This window comes from Eurypyga helias, unplaced genomic scaffold, assembly GCF_000690775.1.
Source record: "Eurypyga helias isolate BGI_N326 unplaced genomic scaffold, ASM69077v1 scaffold21717, whole genome shotgun sequence".
Classification (NCBI taxonomy): domain Eukaryota; kingdom Metazoa; phylum Chordata; class Aves; order Eurypygiformes; family Eurypygidae; genus Eurypyga; species Eurypyga helias.
In genome coordinates this window covers 11,806-33,600 of record NW_010263958.1, presented here as the reverse complement: position 1 = coordinate 33,600, position 21,795 = coordinate 11,806, and the positions used below count along the sequence as shown (strand labels likewise).

Here is a 21,795-nt window from a genome sequence, read left to right as displayed (position 1 = left end):
CTATATCTTAAATTATTTTATCCTCTACATATATAGCTATTTAAAATGCATTATCCAGAAATGTAACAGTCCAGGTAAATATTTAAATAAGCAGAGAAATTAGTTTAAAAGAAACTGACTTTCAAAGCTGTCCTTCTAGAGCAAGATTTTAAGCTTCCCTTGAACAGAACTCAAGCTTTACATATTACCAGAGAACGGATGTATACTTTCAGAGAACTGTTAACTCATACAACCTTTTCTGAAACTTTGTAGAAATGTGGAAACTTAAACAGTTACCCACATTTCCAAGACCAAACCTCTTGATTCAGTTAGCATATGCAAAGCGCTCTGAACATATATGGGGCTTGACCCTATTTACCACTTCTCTTACCGCTGTAGGATTGACCCCACAGTGAATCTCAGGTCCCTGTCACTGTGGGATCAGATAAGCTGCAGGAGTCTACACTTACTGAGAAATTGAAAGGTACAAGGTACTGCCCTTCCCAGGCTCATCACTGCTCACTGTCCTCTACCCTGTCTGGGTCTCCTTGTTGGGCAGTGACAGAAGCAGAGAAACACCCTTAGGTCAGCCATTCCCTTTCAGAGCTTGAGTTTTTATGTCTCTTCCTAGTCCTATTGAGCTTTCTCCTTTTTATGGAGCACAACAGCACAATGACTTTGGTTCCCCCAACCCTCGTTCTTACTTCAGGTCTACTCTATGGGGTTTTTCCAATGTCCTTTAGGTTTCAATGTCATCCCAGTTTCTGACTGACAGGTCTGCCAGATGGAACTCTCCATTGCTACCTCTTTATACACCTCTTAATTCTCTTATGATCGTAAGTAGCTCATATTGTGAGTGACTACAGGATCTATAATCCATCCTAGGTTTACTGTCCAACTTCCTTTCCGAGAAACCAAACTCCAGGATTAAAGTATCTTGAGCAATGTATTTAAACCATCACAGTTAGCATTTTACTTACGAGGCTATTCCTGTATCTTGGTATGTCTTTTGAGCACATCTTAGTTCAATGCTAAAGCACTAAAGTTCAGTGCTGAAGTTGCCTTCCAAGCACAACCCTTATGACGTTCCCCACACCAGGAATATGCTTTAGAAAGAGGCACCCTTTAAACAGAAGGGTGATTTCAACTGAAGATGACAAACCAAACCAATTGCACACACTCTACACTCCTCACCTCTTCCTTCCTGTTGTGCAGCTTGCTCGTAGTAGCTCACACATGCCACAGGGGATGTGATCTGCCTTGATCGTGCCAATGTTTTTTTTTTAAATTAACATACATTTCTCTGAACAGTATGCCAGACTTACTTGATAGTCTTCAAAAAAAAAAAAAAGAATACTATAGTTGTAAAGCTGTGTAAGCCTTTTAAGATTGATTGTGGTATTCAGGCAGAGTCAGTGAAATCATGATGGAACAGTTTAAATATTATACTAAACTGAGAGCGATCAGTGTGCTATTATAATGAAAATAACAGAGAATGAAGCAGAACAGTTAAATATGAATCTTCCAGGGGAAAAAAAAAATGTATTCCCTTCTCTCCTAGAAAACATATTTAAGGTATGCATGGAGTCAGGACAGCCGTTTTCAGAGATGGATCATTTGCGGGTTGTCAAGATAGCCAACGTACTCTTGGTCTCTCCTCTCAGTGTGTCAATAAAATTCAGAAATTTTATGGCATGGAAATTAATTAGCCTAAAATTTTCAGCTCACACTTCCTACTCCAGAAACACTTTATAGGTAGTTTTAAATGGATACTTCGGAATCCTTAGAGAGAGTCATCAGCTTAGTATAACGCTTTGCAGTGTAATGGTAGATGCTGCGTATGTTCAAAATGTTTAAAAAAGCCTTCCAAGCTGTCTGTAACATGAATCAAGGGGCACACAGTCCCCTCAAAACCTTGTGTCTGCATCAGTCTGGTGAAAGAAGTGTTGTAATGAGCTTTATACAGGTATGCTTGGGCCTCACAAATCTGTGCTTTCAAATACGGTGCTTTAAACCAGCAAAACTCAGTACTAAAAATAATAATTAAAAAAAAGGTTGCTTTCTTAAATAAGACAACTGTGATTACAAAAGCATCCTAAGTATTTTATAGGTGGGTGTTAAAAACCTGAAATTTGGCTGAGCTGTAATCTCTGTGATCTGTACTCTTGCATGAGGTTTTCAGAGATCGGTGAAAATAAAGCTGGACTTGTACAATTTTACAAGAGCTTAAAAAATTACTTCACACAAGCACCTTGCTTATCTTTGTACAGTAGAATGCACAGTCTGCCAAAATTCCACTGGTGTTTTGTATTAATTCCTATAGAAACATGAGTGGAAATTTCCAAAAAGCTGGTGTTTCAATAAGCACATGCTGACACTGAATCATCAATCTCCATTATGCTTTGTCTAACCACAGATGTTTTCACATGCAGTTAGCTGACTTAGTTTAGTAAGTAGAAAAAGCAGAGTGGGTACACATTTTTGTTTAAGCAGGTATTAACATATGCTAAATGAAAATATTTTAAGTTAAAAACCCACAACATTCCTCAGTTGATAGCTTGCAGCAGTTTAACTAATCAATGTAGAATTGGCTCATGTATAATCTATGCAAACATTTCAGTAATTGAAGGCTTTGGTTTCTCATCTGTGAGCTGGAAAGCACACATCTACCTTATAGAGAGTTGTGAAGTTATATCAGCTAATGTTTGCAAGGCAGTCAGATACCATGGTGATTGTTTTGGTATATAAAATAATTTCATACAAAATAATGGGATTTAAAATGCTGTGGGTCACACAGTACAAAATATGCATAGCTATCTGTTGAAAGATGTCATCCATGTCACCATTAGACTAAAAGCTGATAACTATTGCATGTTTCCCAAAAATTACCTTATAAGAGTAAAATTATCTCCATTCTCTTCCAGCACAGAGAAGTTGCACAAATGTTTAGTTCAAGGACAACTAGCCCAATTCAGATTTTAATTACTTGAATATAACAGAGCGCTTTCTCCTAACTTTATAAGACCAACGAGGAATATTGCCTTACTCTTCAGAGCTTTTTAAAATGCTATTTTGCTTTGGTCTTGTTTCACAATAAAGTGCATGAGTTTGCAGGTTGAATAGCTGTCCTAAAATACAGGGAGAGCTCTGACACAAAGTGGCCTAGAAGGATAAATTCTTGATCAGACCATTGCAGACATTTGTAAGGAAGCCAAATATACATTGTACTTGCAGTGTGTAAGAAAAAAAATAAGTTAAACAGATTATTTTAAATAAAATATAAGATATCAGGTGTAAATATTTCATTTTAATGTTTAAGTTCACCAGTATTTCATTTGTTCATCTACTTCACAGATTCCAAAGAATGAAGATTTTGATAGTGATTGATTTTGTCCTTGCAGCTAGCTTGATGGATGCCATTGGCAGCTCTGTAAGTTCTAGTAATTAAATTTGTCTGTAGAGTTTCTTCTAAATATTGCATACCTTGTCCTCTATAGTGCTTGAATGCATCTCAGCTACATGGGATGGCAGAGCCTTTGATGGGAAAGATTAGAATTCAGGACAAAACTGGAAGACTGTGGTAATAAACTCAAATGATGTACAGTGGGAACAAGTTTCCAGTAAAGAAAGAGAAAACAAATGCATAACTATACAGTGAAAGATAAATGACTGGCAGTAGCACTGAAGAAAATAATCCGGTCAATTTGTTATTGGATGCAATGTGAAATAGAAGGTGATACACTATCTTTAATAAAAGGTTTCATATGATGCATTAACAGAAGGCACAAAAGACAGTTACGCCACCATTCAGGGGTAACACTGACTCAGAATAACACCCTGGGTTTTGAGGAGCATACTTACAGAAAGACAAAACCCAGGAACTCCTGAAGCTGGGGCTGCAGCAGTAGTATTTCTGGTCATTAATACTCGGGATGATGATTGGTTCTATCTTTTTCTACCTTATCCACTTACCACTTTCTCTCAAATGAGATCCACAGCTTCATATTCTTACTTGTTCCCATGTTTCTATGTTATAATTCACACACAGAAACAATAATCAAAGCTCCTTCACTTCTAGCTCATCAAACCTTCTGCTATGTATTCTACTTCCCCAACAAAAACCCTAACACACTCACTTCACAGCTTAAAATACTCCTAAACTCACCACCACGCCTGTACTACTTGTCTTAGCTATCCTTCCTAATTTGATGTTCAGATCCTGACTAGCAGGGACCTGGGAAATTGAGTTGTTGATTCATGGTTGCGCAGGTGGAAGCAGTTGCTGAAGTTACAACTAGGTGAGCATCATTGTTTGTGCTTTACATTATCCCATGGAAGCCTTTTGTTCAGATAGGTAGCTCTATAGGGGCAGAATAGGAAGCACCTGCCTCTGTAATCACTTCTGCTCAGTAGGGGAAAATATTACTAATTGTTACAGAATCCTACTGAGATAAAGGCCTTACAATGAAATGCATTTGATTTCTTTTGATTTTTCATTTGGAATATTATGGGCTTTGGCTGACCCTCTGAATAAAAACTGGGAACCTTCTGAAATTTATCTCTGAAGTTTTCACATTTTAATCATATTAAAACACTAATCTCATTAGAGATTTTTTCAGAGCTTATTTAAATTCTAAAAAAAAAAAAAGAAAAGAACACCTCCAGTTTTATAGATTTCATAAAGTATTCTAAGTCTAATTTATAGCATCAATTTTAATAGAAGGTCACAAGCTGCTAAATAATTCACACAATGAAAAAAGCTAGCGAATGCACATTAATTGCAACAGCTGGTTAAATACGGGAGCACACGTCCCAGAGCAGAGCTGTCAGCAGTTGTTAGATAATTGCTTCTCAACGCGTAATACAAACAGTTGCTTCACTGAGACACACAGACCAGGTTATGTTCGGTCTGGTTTCCACCAGTGGGCACTGGAGACAGGCACAATCAAATTCACTTTTTTTTTTTTTTTGAGCATTTCAACATTGTAACAAAATCATAGAATTATAGAATCTTTTAGGTTGGAAAAGACCTTCGAGATCATCAAGTCCAACCATTAACCCAGAACTGCCCAGTCCACCACTAAACCATGTCCCTGAGCACCTCATCCACACCTCTCTTGAATACCTCGAGGGGTGGTGACTCCACCACTTCCCTGGGCAGTCTGTTCCAGTGCCTGACAGCCCTTTCAGTGAAGGGTTTTTCTAATATCTAATTTTTCCTAATATCCAATCTAAACCTCCCCTGGTGCAATTTGAGGCCATTTCCTTTTGTTCCATCACCTGTCACTTGGGAGAAGAGACCAACCCCCACATCTCTACACCCTCCCTTCAGGCAGCTGTAGAGAGCGATCAGGTCTGCCCTGAACCTCCTCCAGGCTGAACACCCCCAGCTCCCTCAGCCTCTCATTTAACTTTTGTCTGTATCTAATAAAAGGAATAGCAATATGTTGTAGCTGCTGACTCGTACAACCCTAGGTTACATTTTGCTTCTGTATTACTCTAACTGTGCACTGATTTAACCCCAATGATTTTTTAAGAGAGTTATCCTGTGAAAAAGTGTGGTAATACATTAAAAGAACAGTCTGGTAACCTGCAGAACTAAAAGCTGCATTGTCATTGTCCCATGGGAAGAATAGGTGTGGAATTCCAAATATGAGAGTTTGTGGTTTTGCTGTGCAGTAGCAAAGGGTAATGGGATTTATCTGGAGTTGACGGAGAGAGATGTCAGCGAGGAGGCTGGAGTCAGGGAGAAAAAGCAAAGTATCCGATACCAGTACTTTTCACCTGTATGTTACTTTCAAAACTCTATTTCTGCTCAGCCGTTTCTTTCTTACGGTGTAGGTATTCAGTATGGCTGGTGATCTCTTGATTGTTACTATTTATCAGCACCATGAGCTTAAGTCCTTTCCATCAGGAAATTGCTGTGTATAATGTAGCTGTATTACTGTTCCTCCCATAATAAGTGTATTGTCTGCAAAGCAGATGAGAATCAGCTCGGTGTTAGTTTTTCATTTTCATTAATTAATTCACAAATTTTAAATAAACAAAATGAAAAAATAAATGTAAAATGCAAAGGTAAGAATAATAGGTAGAGACATAGCCTGTTGTAGACTTGTGTTTAATTTGATTGAAAGGAAATGACCTTTTGTGGTGGTATATGAAGTAGTGTCATACTGAATTTAGATACCAAGTTTTTCTAAGGTATAATAATATATTTGAGCACTTCTGTGCTTTTACCATGTAATTTAATCACAGCAGGAGAATGGCTTTTAACGGTATGAATAGCTGAAGTGACAGATACATTTTCATTGCACCTCAAAGAAACACACGTAGCTGCCTCTCCTCAACTGCACAGGTTGCTACTCTGTCCAGAACTGGAAATGGCTCTTCATGTCTCAGACCATGCCATGTGGGTTTTTTTAATTATTATTATTTATTCACTCTTTCTCAACCCACCTGTGCAGGTCTCTGGTTCTCCAGAACTTTCTGTATGCACTTGGGACTAGTCTGAGAATTTGCAGAGACCTGTCAAGGAAGCCTCTTTTGAATTTCCCAGTTCAACTCGACTTTCGTGAAGGGTTTATATGAAGCTGCAGATACAAGTTGAGACAACCACCTTGGAAAGACTGCATATAGTGCATCCTTTCGTTGGAATATGCAACTTGTTACACATTAACCGTGCTGGTGGTCAAATAACATCCCTCTAAGCCACTGTAGCAAGTTTGCCCCTGTACCTGCACATATTCTAAGTACTTTCTTTTCTCATTTACTGCTAGAAGAAAAAGAGGGTATGCTAGGGATAGCTATCAACAGCTGAAAATGATCTTTCAAGGGAGTAGTCTTAAATAGGTTAGGTCTGTAGGGATATTAGGCTATTTGCTGCACTGTTTATTATTCTAAAATTGTTAGTGTTTGGTAAACGAGCCTCTCGCTTTATAGCTCCTCCTTGTGGCCAAGCATTTAATGGCTTCTCAAGACCTAGTAGCAAGCAGATACTGGGAGTCTGCAGCCAGACCTGCTATCGGTATAAGGTCTTACATACGGATGGGAAATGCTACAGATCTACATCCTTAGTTCATGTAAATAACATTGCCCTATGAGTAACCTTGTACCAATTTAGAACTACTGAATATTTGATCTTGCATATCAGATTTCCAAAAGGTTGCCTTTACAGTGCTCGTTGTGCTCTCGTGCAAGCACCATAGCTACTGAACTCATTTGCTCGTATGAAACTGCAGACACGATGTTACTGATGCAAAACGTCATGTCACATGTAAAATGTATCATAAAATCCCAAAGGCTTTTTTCCTTGTATTGAAATCAAATTTGTTTAATATCTGTGTGAAACTGTACAGGCTGTTTTAATTTAAGCTCTCTAGATGGGGTTCAGTTCACTTTGGCTATTTTACCATAGTCATTAATCTAAAAACAATTATTTATTGCTGTGTGTACAGTGCATGCCAGAATTTGGAACAGTTATTCCAGCTCTCTTGTCGTGTATCAGAATTTGTACCAGGGTGAAATGAGTGCTAGGTGTCACTAGAATTGCCACATTTCTCACCCACTCTGCATGGCAAAATTACTTGCAAAAGTCACAGCACAATACTGGGGGGCTGGAACTAGATGATCTTTAAGGTCCCTTCTAACCCATAGAATTCTATAATTACATTAACCTTAAGTTTTTAACTTTTATTTTTCATGCCTATTTGCAGCTTCTTAGGGACTGTTTATTTTAGCGTGCCAAAAATGAGCTTGAAACTGTACAGTATTTATGTTGGCAATGTTAAGATTCTTATCCTAAGAAGTGTGCAGTCTCAAAGCATTTGCAAAATGCACAATGAAGTTGAAAATATATCTGTATGGACTGAATTTCTTTAAAATTTTGGAATTTTAGAACCTTCTTACAATAATGTATGTTTTCCTCTCTAGGATCTACAGAACTGTTTTCAAGAGCAGATGCGACTTCAGGGCCAGGTGAGGCTTCTGGAACATCGTGTGAAACAGCAGCAGTTAAAAATTATACAGCTTTTAGAGAAGAAAGAGATTCAGTACAGTGACAGAGGAGATGAAAACAGTGTCATTGACTTGGGAGGAAAAAGACAGTATTCAGGTTAGAAATGAAGCTATTCTTTTCATCACCATTCATTGTAATAATACCCAGAAGCTTTAGCACAATTGGGCCCATTGTCTTATTGTTTTAAAACCTCATAGAAAATTGTTTGTTTAAAACACAGTGTTCAGATTTTACCTACGCCTGCTGCCACGGGGAAAAACTGTTAATCTCCCACTGTATAAATCCAGTCGGGATTGAAACAGTTTATTGATTTATTTATTGCACATAATTAAAAAACAATCTGTGAACAATAAATTCAGAATAAGTATCAGCAATACATCAGATACAAGCCAATAATAGCCATTTACAAAATGTTAATAAAGTTACAGGTTTCTAAGCACCTTTCTTTGACTAGTCTCAGAAAGTTCTAACCCACAGCGTCAGTTCACGTTCACATAGCCACAGGGTCATGTGGGTTACAAGCACACACCAACTCTGTTCCCATCTGTAAAGTCCTGGAGACGTCCATATTTCCAAACATAAGCCTGGCACAATGACATCTGCATCTCATTTGATTAATATTCTGTATGTTGCACCATTCTGGCTGAGTTAGATTCAGCTCAGGACATCACAGCTTCTAAAATACTGGGTTTAAGCTGGTTTTGTAACCTCACCAGCGTTCTGGTGGTGACCCAGTCCCTTTGCAGTGGAAGAAGGCCAAGTCTGTTAGCCCACAGAAGCTGGAATGAGGCTCAAACTCGTAAAATAATAAAATCCCATCCAAACCAATAGTTGGATTGAAAATACACTTTGGGGATCAGAGTCTTGGATGGTGTTCGTTTCTAGTTGTCCAGTGCGAGAGGATGTAAACTTCCATAATTTTTAATAGCCTTGTTGAACACACGTGTAGTGTTTATGCTGCTGGAAGAAATCACAGCGTATAACAAGGCACCAGATACATAAAGTTCTGTTAAAATGAAATGAAAATCAGTTGAAAGTCTGACTGTAAATTTTAGCTGTATATTTATTTAGGTATTCAGCATCCTGGAATACTTTTTATTATTATTATGGCTGACTCATTTGTTACTCGAAAAGATTATTAAAACCACATTTAGCGGAAAGGTATTTGTCCTTTCTTAGCATATGCCTCAGTTTATTTTCTTAAAATGTGAGTCTGAGTAACAGATCTAAGTTGTTCCAGTTTCTGGAGATTTTTTTTCCCATTATTTTCTCACTTTCCTTAGAGCTTAAAAAATGTGTTTCCCTATTGATAGTGCATTATTTCATCCACACTGCTGTAGCATTTCAGTGTCAACAGAGCTGGATAATTTGGGGTTAGATACTGAGGGAGAAATTCCACACTACATACATCTGCTAAAAATTAAAATATGCTCAAGTGTTTTGCTAACCTACCAAGAAAATAATGGACAAGAAAAACTCTTTTCTATAAGCCAATCAAACATTCTCTAGAAAGACAACTTAGGTGCTATTTAAATCATGTTTTCTATTAGAGTTTATTCAAATCCTGGCATAGGTGTTTGCTTTCAGTATAAGCTGTTTATTTTCTATGTCTAATCTTCACCGACGCTTTCACTGAGAAGAAAGTTCAGAAAGTTCCAAACTGGCCTGGAAGTTCAGCCAACATGTTCATAAATGTTTCAGGGCAAATGTTACAGTTAATCATCCCTACCTTTGCCAGGAAAAACAGAAATGTTGAAAATTATACGTCCTTCCTCTATGACTGCTTGATGGTAGATTACATATAAACAATGAAATCCTTTCAATTCTTAACTCCTCGAGGAAACAGGATAAGATTATACAATTGCATTGCTGTTATATTTTCATAAGCTCTGAATTTTGTCATTGCTGTAGTTGCTGGTTACTCACTAACACCAATGAAGACCAGACTGTAAATGGTATCAAGCTGAAGTGGTACCATTTTACTCATACACTGCACTTTTTGGGAGTAGTCTTCTGTATATTTTTGCACCTGTTTGGTACAAGGGACAAGAGTATCAGGTCCAGCAATTGTTTTGCTTTTCTAACACTGATGATTCCATACGCTTGTTTTTGGCAGTTCCCCTGTGGACTTTCTGGACATAGAAGTGCATGTTTGTTTTTAAAGGTTATTGTGTGGTTCATATGTAGAGAAAATATATCTTTGTAACAGGATTCTAATGTGGATGATAACATGGTAAATTAAAAGTGACACTACTTAAACCAGGGGGATTATTTTTCTAGTCAAATAAAACAACAAAAAAAAAGTATTTTATGGAGGAAAAAAAATTATTTTAAAGAAAAGTCATAACAATTACAGCTCAATAAAGTTTTTAAGGCACACAAATGCAAGAAAATGCCCCAGAGTCATAGAAATGTGTTTGCAGTGGTATTTCCTCTGTATTACCCTGGTTCATATGTGACTCTTACATGACATGACATGATTTCTGTTATTGACTTGTTTTCTGATTTTACCAGTAAGCATAGGGCTAAAAAAACCTGTGTCCAATGAATGTTTTATGAACAGATTGTGCAGAAATCTACAATGATGGCCACAAGCAAAGTGGATTTTATAAGGTGAAACCTATCCAGAGTCCTACTGAATTCCTTGCCTTCTGTGACATGTCTGAAGGGGGTGGTTGGACTGTTTTCCAGAGACGCTCAGATGGCAGCCAGAATTTTGATAGGTAAGTACTAGACTTAGTCATTAAATTTGGAAACAAAGTGGGGAAACATTAAAACAGATGGAGCCAAGTTAAATCTTAACTAAAAATATATGAACAAGTTGTTATCCCAGATAAAAGGGAAGAATGGTTTTTCTGCGGGAGACTCCAGATGAGATAGCACTTCTGGCTCTGTCTGTCTTCTGGGACACATCTCTTCTAGACTTTTTTCTGACAGCCTGTATTTTTCACATGAGGACACTTCAGTGTCAAATGCATTAACAGTTGTTGGAGCAAGAACTCTTCATGACTACCTTGTCTTTTGCAAACAGTAAAAATCTAAAAAAGTAAAAATGAAATATCATCAGCATGCAAGCATGAGAGAAACACACCACAGCCTTATTTGTAGCTCATGGTAAAGTGCCTCCAGGAAAGATAAGATGGGTGAGAACTTGATGTGTGGACAACTAACCTCTTTGCCTTTGACAGGACTGAAGTAGGTTTTAGGAAATGTCCAGGAGTGAAATTTTTGGTGCTCTGAGACTAAAATATAAAAACCCACAAATATTTACAGATGTTAAAAGCCACCACAAGGTTTTTAGAACCTCTGCTTTGCCCAATTTGCTTTTCACAGATTTGCATCCTTCTGTGGATTTGTCTCTTACCTGTGTTTATAATTACTGTAACTAACTTTACAACACTCTTACAAAATAGGGAAGCCATCCCAGGAAAGGACAAAAAACTGCAATCCAGCCAAGAAAACTTTGCTATTCTATAAAATACAGTCAGACAAGCTACAGAAGCCATCTGTAGCATTTTACAGTTGTTACCACCACACACCACCCATTCTTCTCCCTTGCCAGAGACTACCAGCTGCTTAAGTCACAGGCTGCTTCCCTTTATGACTGCCTCTCCACAGCCCAATACTTCCACTAGTATGGTCGCTTCTCATCAAGGAAATAGATCATATTTTGGCCCCATTAGAATATGTCATGTAACCAAAACCACTGAGAAAGTGTTTCTGAGCCATTGTAGGCAGGGAGAAGGTTCTATGTGTTCAGTGTACACATTAATTCTTGAAACAATGCACCAGTAGGAGTTTAAAAATTGTTAGGATCAGTCAATAAGTGAAATCTAGAAAATTATATAACCAGCTGCAGGAGTTTCACATCTTAATCAAATCACAGAAAATAAAGAAACAATGCTTGTGGTACACCTACACATTCACTTAGGTCCCCTGGATTTAATGTTTTCACTTTGGGTAAATTAGGCTATATCAGAGATTGGACTGAGCTGAAGTGTTTTCTTCTGGTCTTAAAACCAGAAGATGAGAGACAAAGTACATAAGTTGTAACGAGGGGTTCAGACTGGATATAAGGAAAAACCTTTCCACCATGAGAACAGTCAGCAGGTCGCCCAAAGACGATGTGAGGTCCCCATCTTTGGGGGTTTTTAAGACCAGACTGGACAAGCCCTGAGCAACCTGGTCTGATCTCATGGCTCTCCTGAAGTTCCTCCCAGTTTTAATTATTCTGTGATCAATGATAATATGATAAAATAAACCTCCAAGCAAACTGGCTTTTTTGATAAATTAGTAATTTATACTCTTTTCAGAGTCTGGGCTGACTATGAAGAAGGCTTTGGAAATTTTGTTTTGACAAATGGTGAATATTGGCTTGGAAATAAAAATCTTCATTATTTGACTAATCAAGGTAAGATTTGTACTGTAACAATAGTCTTCCATTGTTTCTGTTTCTTTGCTTTTTCCAGGCCATTTTTTGTTATCATTTTTGTTGGCATAAACTTGACTTCTTCAAGTTTCAGAACAAATCACATTTGAGTATATGTTTTCTATCAGAACATTCAAAACTCATTGGGCCAATGGCATGCAGGGAGCCCCTGCAAAACAGGGAACAGTGGGCAGGAGTATACCTTAAAAGAATTTGTCTCTACCCATTTCACCCAGCCAGCAGCACTAACAGCATCAGGCTGTGTGCTGTACTAATTCATTTGGCCAGGGCTTACACGGCTGCGTAGGGTATTACACGGAGGTAAATCTAGCCCTGTCCCATTGATTAGGCTAGTCTTAGAAGGCTACTTCCATCTTTCCAATAGGCACTCAGTTTAAGACAACTTCTGCTTTGCTGTAGAATGCTGCATATACAAAACCTACCCATTGACTTAGCCAGCTAATTCATATGGAAAACAATGCCACCAGGATGTGGTTGCTCCTAGTTTAACTTTTTTATCTTTGGACTGTAAAAAATATAATTTTCTTAGGTGTGTGCTTATTGATTGATTCTCTAGATCCTTTCTCTACCACCTCAAATACCTTACTAAAATATAAAGGCCATAAGGCTGCTTTTTCTAAGATATTTCTTGTCTACACTTGAAAACCTGTATTGGAATAATTCTAAAATTTTCTAAGCTGAATCAGGTGAATGAAAGACAAAGAATAGCAAGATAAGCTCTAATACGCATAAAAAGAAGACAACCCCCCTTAAAATATGCTGTGATTATTAACAGGGATAATAGTCATGATGAAATCATAGTTAGTAATCTTATACTGTTATACTGTGTTCTGAAAAGTTGTGAGATGGGCTAGTTTAACCAAAATATTTTGTATTGTTATTTCTTAAGGGAACTATACTTTGAGAATTGATCTAACTGATTTTGAAGGAGAACGGCGTTTTGCACAATATGCAAGATTCAGAGTTGCGGGTGAAGAGGTAACAAAATATGAAATAACGACTACAGGTTTGAATGATTAAGTGCGGATTCTGTAGACAGAAAATAAACATACAGGTTCCTTAATTTTCACAAAGGTTTGTTTAGAACCTTATTATCATATTTTCTTTCTTACAAATGCTTGGAATTTTCAAATATGTAATAATAGTGGTTTACACTGATACAGCAATTTCATGCTTTCTGTAAGATGTATGAATCATTTGGTTTAGCAGCCACGGATAAAGGCAGTTTTTTTCTATTTTTGTGGATATTACCAACAATAATGGTACATATGTCCTGATTTGTTGACATTTGCTGCAAACTAACTCTGTTATGTTGTTTATACACAAGGTTATTAACAATTTTTACCCCTGGTAAACACCTTTACACCCCTTCATTATCTTGTACACAGTGTTTACATGTCGTGACATTTCTGAGCATAAAAGTAGTAGGAAATGGAACAGATTAGTTTCCTCTTTGTAGTGTCACTCTCTGACATGCTAAAGGTTGAAGACATACTGTCTATTTTTTCTTTTTCCTTTCTTTCTGTTTGTCATTAGGATTCTTACGAGATGAGTTGTGGTGAATACTCTGGCACAGCTGGTGATTCCCTCACTGGTGGATTTCATCCTGAAGTAAAGTGGTGGGCTGATCATCGAGGAATGAAATTCAGTACTAGAGACAGGGATAATGACAACTATGAAGGGAACTGTGCTGAAGAGGAAAAGGCTGGTTGGTGGTATAACAGGTATTTTGATTTTATATCAGTATTGTCAACTATTCTGCTTCATCCATATTCATACAATAACAACATACAATAGAGGATGGGATTGACATTGTTTATTTATTTGCAACCTGCCCTTGACCCCTGCCAGAGATCTTGGTGCTGGTAAGACTGAGACTCATCTCAGAAGGGGCAGCACCTGCTGCACAGCTCAAGCAGGTCTGTGATAGCAGTATTTGCCACAGGCTTTGGTTGTCTCTGTCAGCAGCCAGTAAGGAGAAGATAATCCTGCCCCTTTAAGGTAACCAGTTTTTACACAGGTAGGTCATGTAGAGTTTGCAGGCGTATCCCCACTGTACTTCGTTCTTGCATTTCTCCTGCGTTGCACCAGACCAGATGTGGCAGTACTGCAGATTATCTGACAAGTTCAGCTAGTGCCGGGTTATTAAGCCTCATTTTTTTCACCTCAGTTCACAGCATCTCACTCCTGTCATTCCTTCCATATCAAGATGGGAATATGTCCACTCAGTTTCTGTTAGTGAGCATGGCTGGACCGAGAGGAAGGTTTTTTAAAATAGGGTTCAGTAAAAGAATTTTAAGATCCTACTTACATACAAAATACCAATTCCAAATGGAAGGAGAACACTGGTAGCCTTAGCCCTGTCTGTATAGGCAGCTGTGTTCTTTCCATTAATTAATTAGATAAATATAGCCATGAAGAGAAACTGTGCGATCTAGCTGTGTCAGGGAGAGGTTTAAAATACATCTCAGGGAAGCACACTACTCTCTCACTGTGATCTCAGTTCGCTTGGCAAGAGCTGCCAGGCTGGATCAACTCCATTGTTTCTCTCTCTCTGTCATCCTTTGTTTCTGGTTTTTAACTCCTCGTTTTCCAAATTCTGTTTCCATGAGTAGTCTCTGACCTCCTTAGCTAATATGGTGTAGCTATTAAGTCAATGTTTCACACTAATTACTTATTTTAATACATTTTAATATATTTGCATGGGTAGTGGGTCAGCAGAATGTTTGAGACATATGGAAAAAAATCACACGTAGACAAAGGGGTTTTTGAAGTTCTTATGAAAGATAAGATAGAAGGGAAAGGCAGCTGTGTTGGAGATCCTTTTCCTGCAAAATCAGAACTTCTGTGGATTGAGAGGGCTGTCTAGACCTTGATATCATAAAACTCTCATACCGTGCCACGGAGTTCATTAAGAGAGACTCACGAATCACTTCTAGGCAACTTCTTTTTTTTTTTTGTCTTTTAAAAACTTTTTTCTTCTAATATTGGATTGGTCTGGACGAAAGAATGACGACTTTGCAAAAGTAGCTATACAGCTGAATTTAGCAGTTATTAATACCTTGTAGCTGGTGCCACACAACTCCTAAAGATATCTGACTCCCCCACGGCTAGCTCCTATTACTGCTGTGTCGCTCATGTTCTTAAAGTGACAGTCTATCTGGATAATGAAAATGAGCTACTAATAATGCTATTACACTGCCTTGCTACTGACCTTTTTATGTTAAGCCTAACATAAAACTGAAAACTGCAAAATACTCAAAAATTTCAATATCCTTAAATTCTACCCAAACGAACAGTACTGGCACAGAAAGGAAAGCACTCAGAACACGTATTTGTCATGCACAGATTAGCAAACATAGAAGGAATTAGTGCTCTTGGCTGGTTTGTATAGGAGCTCCCAGCTATGAAGGAATTTTTTTATAGCCAGCTCTGTGCTATCTGGACTAATGACATACAGAAACACCCAGATAATGTGAATACCAAAGGATGTGACACAAGTGAGGCCACATGGAAGTTGCTCAGCTGTAGTTTAAAGGCACTGGTCTTGCTCCAACCCAGCACTTGTTCTCCTGGAGTTCTGCAGAAAAATGGGCTCTCTGCATTGTTTTGTCAGCAAAGCTCTAGAAGGGATTTTCAGGTTGGATGCAAATCCATGGAGCTGTGTTCACTCTGGTACTACACCCAGGTCATAAGCTTTCCTGCATCCAGGCCATTGTGAAGGTCAGTAGGTTCACAACTGATAAAAGAAGAGCTAACAAGTCTAGGTGGACATGAGCTTATTCTCTCCCCAGCACTCCCGGTTTTAGTTACACCAAGTATGGATGATCGCAGTGGATCTGCCAGGCATCAAGCTGGGGCCATAGATCTCACTAACTCTTGCTGCCTGCCTCAGCAATCATCCTGGAGAGAGCACAGCTACATCAGTGCAGAGCTGTGCTGGAGTCAGTAAGTCCAGGAAGAAATCAAACAGCTCCTCAGGGAACCAACTCCATCTCTCTGCATCTGTCATAATGCAGAATCCAGATAAAATCTTCATGGATAATTGAAAGTTGACCGTACTTTTGAAACTACTGCAGTGCAGTTTTTTACTTTAAAAATTAGCCTATCAGAATGAAAGGAGGAACACAGGCTAACTGTAAGTTGTTTATTGACTTGTGAGTAATGAACATGGCTTCAGAATATCCTATCAATAATCTCATTGTTTCTTTAGCATGCCCAGTTACGTCAGACAGCACCCAGCCGGTTACAGAATACTGTATATTTTTGCGATTATTGCCTCCCAGAACCAATTAAGGGTTGTTGCTGTCTCCTGTTGCTGCTGGCAAAATCATGTTTTGCCTGTCCCCATCAAAGGAAGTAAAAGAAGGGGTTCGGTTGATCCAGAGACCTCTCAGCAATTCTTCTAATGAAATCTGTGTTTTGAGTCAAAGCAGACAGAGTGCCTGCTCAGTGCGGAATTTGCGTGGCTAGAAAGAGTATGTCAGCCCTGAGACCAGTTTGTCATTCTCAAAACCAACGTCACTTCTGATATATGCAATTTATGAGCTTTCAACCAACACATTACCAAGATTTATCTTAATCATTGTAAGCAATAAATAAGCACATATATATATATGAGATTTTTCCTGTGAGGCCTTTATCACAGGTTTTTATTTCGGTTCTCAAAAACTGTTGTTAATGACGTGTAAGTGGAGCCAAAGAGACTAAGATTTGCCAGTCATAATATCCATGAGACTCATTTGGACTGTTTTCTGTTTGCATATTTTCTGAAGTCTGCTTTTGGAATCCGTCGCGGTGTTCGACAGCGAGATATTAACAGCACTCATTACAGATTACTGGATTGGCAGATAAACACGGCCGATTCCTTACAATGTGCTGCAGAAGGAACGACCATTTTGCCCTCCATGTGGTCACACCAGGATCTAAACTTTATTGTAGAAACCAAACGAGTATCAAGGTTGTGCTGGTACCTACTCAAGCCTTTTGGGTTTTCCTAGGGGGTTGGGGTGTTGTTTGTTTGTTTGTTTTAAACACTGTATTTAATAAACTGTAACAGCATTTCTGCTTCAGTGTATTGAAGAACCAGGAAAAAACCCTTACTTCGTGTAAGATAAAGTTCCCACCCGGACGTCCCAGTGACTTGGTATACATGTGTTTAATTAGCTGTCAGGCTTCAGCTAGCTGAACATAGAAGTCCACAGCTGCATAGGCACACTGATGGTGGTATTCAGGTTCTGTCATACAAAACACCATGTGGGGTAACTGCAAACCCTAAGGGGGGCTACTCTGGAACAACAAAAAGCAGAGCAACATTTAAAGAAGCTAAGAGCACTGGTAGGTGTGCCCTAATGAAGCTGTGACTGTTTAGGCCCACTGAAGTCCACAAATGCAATTTTTGCTGTTGCCAACATGGTGAAATTTTTGACTCGTGCAGAAACTACAAATGTTTGCAGCTTCCCAACAGGACGCCTTATTTCTGCTTCCCTTTCCACCAGGTGCCACTCCGCCAACTTGAACGGTGTGTACTACAAAGGCCCCTACACTGCAAAGACGGACAATGGGATTGTTTGGTACACTTGGCATGGGTGGTGGTACTCTCTGAAATCCGTTGTTATGAAGGTCAGGCCAGACGACTTCGAACCTAATATTGTTTAAGTATGTTATTAAGACGATTTATCTGGTTAATCTTTTAGGAAATCAATCCAAATTAAAACAGATGGGCAGATTTTTGCTTCTCATCTGTGCATATATAAATCTGGAATAATTCCTCTGTGACCAGAGGTTTATGAGAAGAAAAGCTTGCCTATGAATCTATTGGTACCAATATTAGTGCTAATATGTGTACATGATTTTTTTAAAAAGGCAGGCATTCACCTAGGAATAAGGGCATCTTCATCAACATGGAGCATTTTGGTCTCCTGCAGTAACTACAAATCTTTCACCTTTTAAAAAAAACACTATAGTCACTTTTTTGTCTCAAAAATGAAAATGTATTGTACATATTACAACCAAAAAAACTAAACACAAGCCTAAGGCTGGTTTACTCAGTGGATGGAACATACTTTCTTTGGAATGATTCAAGGCTGCAGAAATTATTTGCCTGTAAATTGTTTATTGCATGTGTTGTGTGCACAGCATACATAGAAAGTATGAAGAACGAGTCAGGGAACTGATGCGAGAGGAAGGATAAAGGCTAGAATCAACTGAATCCAGCATACAGAAGGGGACTGTCTGTTGTTGCTGAAGCATTTCTAGGGCTGGTCACATAATTTCTAGCTAACATATTTCAATGGTCTGTAATTATGCCTTTCTTCCTCTTGGTCACCATATGCCTTTCTTCTTTTGGTATCGTTTGGTAACAAAACCTGGATTTTAATGTATTGACACTTGGAGTCTAATAAAAAGCTAAATAACCGAAGCTGCAACTCATTTTCATGTGAGCTCTGCTTTGAACATAGACTATCATCATGCATATGTAGAGGGAAGTGTATTTCATGTCTAACTAAAATCTGGCATTTTAGAGGTTCTTAGTGCTTGACTCTATAAATGTTTACCTTCTTTATGTATCTGTTAGTCTCCAAATTCGAATGCCCTGTTCAGTCACCTCAAAGTGGTTCTGCTTCTAAGCCTATCATCTTCTCCTTTTCCTACTTCCTTGTCTTGGCTCCTTGGGCTTACTCCATTCTCAAGCTGCGGATCCACATTTGCCTCGTACAAGCAAAATCCTAAGGCAGACTCTGCCTACAGCTGGTTTTTGTGCCTAGCACCACAGCAAGAGATGCTGATTAGCACTTGCTGCTGTGAGCAAGACAGGAACACTCAGAAAGCTGTCTGAAGAAACGGCATTAATTTCTGCCGAGCAGATGCAAATGACTTTAAAAAGCACAAAGATCTGAATCAAACTGGGGCACTTTTACTTTCCTGCTTTCCTAAAATAATTTTGCCTTAGTGGTTGGACTGCCAATCTCTCTGCCTCTGTCCGAGTGCAGTTTTTGAACCTGGCAGCCAGTTTCCGGCAAGCTTAACAGAATTGAAACTCACTTTTGGCAATCTCTCCGCCAATGTATAACTACTTTGATAGGAATGCAGGTCAGCTGAATGATACCTCCCGGCATGGACATTTTCCCTTCCATTTCCATCCTCCAGAACAAAAAGTTTGGCAAGAATCCTTGAAGGAATTACATAGGATGAGGGAGGCAGGATGTGTAGAGCAAGGCGGGAAGGGGGGGGGAGCACGGGGAGAGGGGGAGGAGGGGAGAAAGAGGGGTTCATATGAAACTATCTTATTCAAGAAGATACATCACATTGCACCTAAAAAACCCCAGGAAATTAAGTAGAGAAAAAAATGGGGTTCAGGCAGCTAAAGAGGATGTTCTCATGTAAAAACAATGTAAAAAATCTGCAGTATCGAGGCTTTTATGTCTGTGCTTTTTTTGGTAATAGCAGGTATCCTAGATAATCCAATCTTTTCCCAGATACTCTGCTAGAGATGTTCAGCCTTTAGCCCAGCCCTGTAGCCCTGCATGAGAGGCCCAGGACAGCTCTACAGCTGCTTATTTGTAACCTTGTTGCATCAGTTAAACCGAGTGAAACTCTGTACCTGGCAGGAAGGCATACCAGCCTGCGTATGTGTATCTGCACATACCTGTATACAGATACATGTATTCAGCATTAAAACAGAACATCTGGGATGTATTTTTATCCAATTTTATTACAAACTTTGAAATGGGTTCCCATGTAACTTTGTGAGCAGGTCTGTAGGTGTAGGCCATTAATAACACAATGGGAGTTTGGACCAGTTTAAAAGATGTAAATACTGTATTTCCCATTGTGATTTTCAAATTCTTTTGCTGCTCCATGAGGAGAAGGATTTAATTCTTTGCAAAACCATGGATGACATTATGTAGAAATTGTAAAAACACCCTTCATTTTTCACAGGAAATTGGAAAGAATAGCTCACGTATTTGGAGAGTATCAAGAGAGATCATATTCCACACAATTTAAATAAAGACACAGAGGATTTAAATACAGCAAAGTTGGATCTCTAGCACACAAAGGTGACTCAACATGTAGAGATTGTGCTCATAATATCTGCAGTAATGTTTTTGTTTGCTGCAGCATAAATCAATCTCTTGACTGTCGAGGACACATTAATGAAATCTTTCAGCTGAGTTAGGGTGCTTTTGTCATAGTCTGATATAAAATTTGGCTCCCTTTCTCTACGGGAAATCATAAAATGAAGGAGGATCAAATCTTTCCTTGCACATCTTTCAATGCATTTATAGGTTCTTTTAGACTGAACACTCTTCAGAACAAGGCCCTAGCTGCCTGAAAAGCATCTAGCATACTGCTAGCAATATGCAAATACAATATTTCATTCCCACCATCTTTTTATGGCCTTTCCTTGTGTAATAACTCTTTTGGGCCCCATGAAAAACATGTGAAAGTGTTGTAATTCAAAATGGACATATAATTGTTCTCAGATAAACAAACCCTTCATTTTCAAAAGGCAAGTTCAAATAGCTACTAGAAAAGAGGTTGGAAGAGAATTTTTTTCTCTGCTTGGCCTCTTCATATTAATCTATTCCCTCAACAGGTATGATCAAGTTCTAAGGTAGTCTTCATTGTTACAAGATAGCAGAACAAAGGCCTGTTTGTGCCGGCATTAGACAGAACAACATAATAACACCCAAATAGCTTAAAATGAATATATACCATTTGATCCAAATCATGTAGCCCAACAGAAGAAGAATAAGAACCAAGGAAATAACAAGGGAATTATTTTGTCAGTCATGATTTACTAAAGAACATAATATCAGCTACCAGCAATGTGTAGTCAAAAATGGCTGGGTTTGTCATATTTGTTCAAGGGAAACACCTCTGTATTTTCTGTTGCTATTTCTGTTTTCTTTGATTTGCTAAACATTTTGGAGAGTATAAGAATGGAAACCCCAAGCCCAGGTGAATTAGATGAGCAGTAAAAGAGCCTTATATGCTACAACATTTGTTTTTCCTAGAATGCCAGTTATGCACTGACAGAGCCAAGGCACTGCAATCCGACAGACTGTTCTCCTGTCGAGACTCTTCAGCTCTACCACCTCTGCCCACCATTCCCAAGACTGTTATTCCTGACGCCAGTTCTTGAATCCCTTGTGTCCTGTCAAAGCTACTTCTCTTTGCTGTCACCAAAATGGTATATCCAAAGAGGGAAATCAAGGCACAGCTTGCCAGGCCTGGGAACATTCCTACCATGTTCCTTTAGTTTTCTTCTCATTAGCTCAGGAGGAATGAAAAGGCAGCTTTTTATACCTCTTTTTTCTTCAGTAGTAGGTTCTCTTTGGCAGCTGTG

The 21,795-nt window shown here is 38.6% G+C and overlaps 1 protein-coding gene across 1 annotated transcript in view; it reads left to right on the top strand.

Annotated features, from left to right (window-relative positions):
* Positions 1-18,101, top strand: part of FGL1 (fibrinogen-like 1) — a 19,485-nt gene extending 1,384 nt beyond the window's left edge. Inside the window, exons 2-8 of the mRNA XM_010156248.1 lie at positions 3,334-3,409; positions 7,909-8,089; positions 10,557-10,716; positions 12,307-12,404; positions 13,333-13,421; positions 13,980-14,167; positions 17,942-18,101. Of these exons, the coding sequence (XP_010154550.1) occupies positions 3,344-3,409; positions 7,909-8,089; positions 10,557-10,716; positions 12,307-12,404; positions 13,333-13,421; positions 13,980-14,167; positions 17,942-18,101 (942 nt within the window). The 5' untranslated portion in view covers positions 3,334-3,343. The remainder of the gene's footprint in view (positions 1-3,333; positions 3,410-7,908; positions 8,090-10,556; positions 10,717-12,306; positions 12,405-13,332; positions 13,422-13,979; positions 14,168-17,941) is intronic.
* The last annotated feature ends 3,694 nt before the right edge of the window (positions 18,102-21,795 follow it).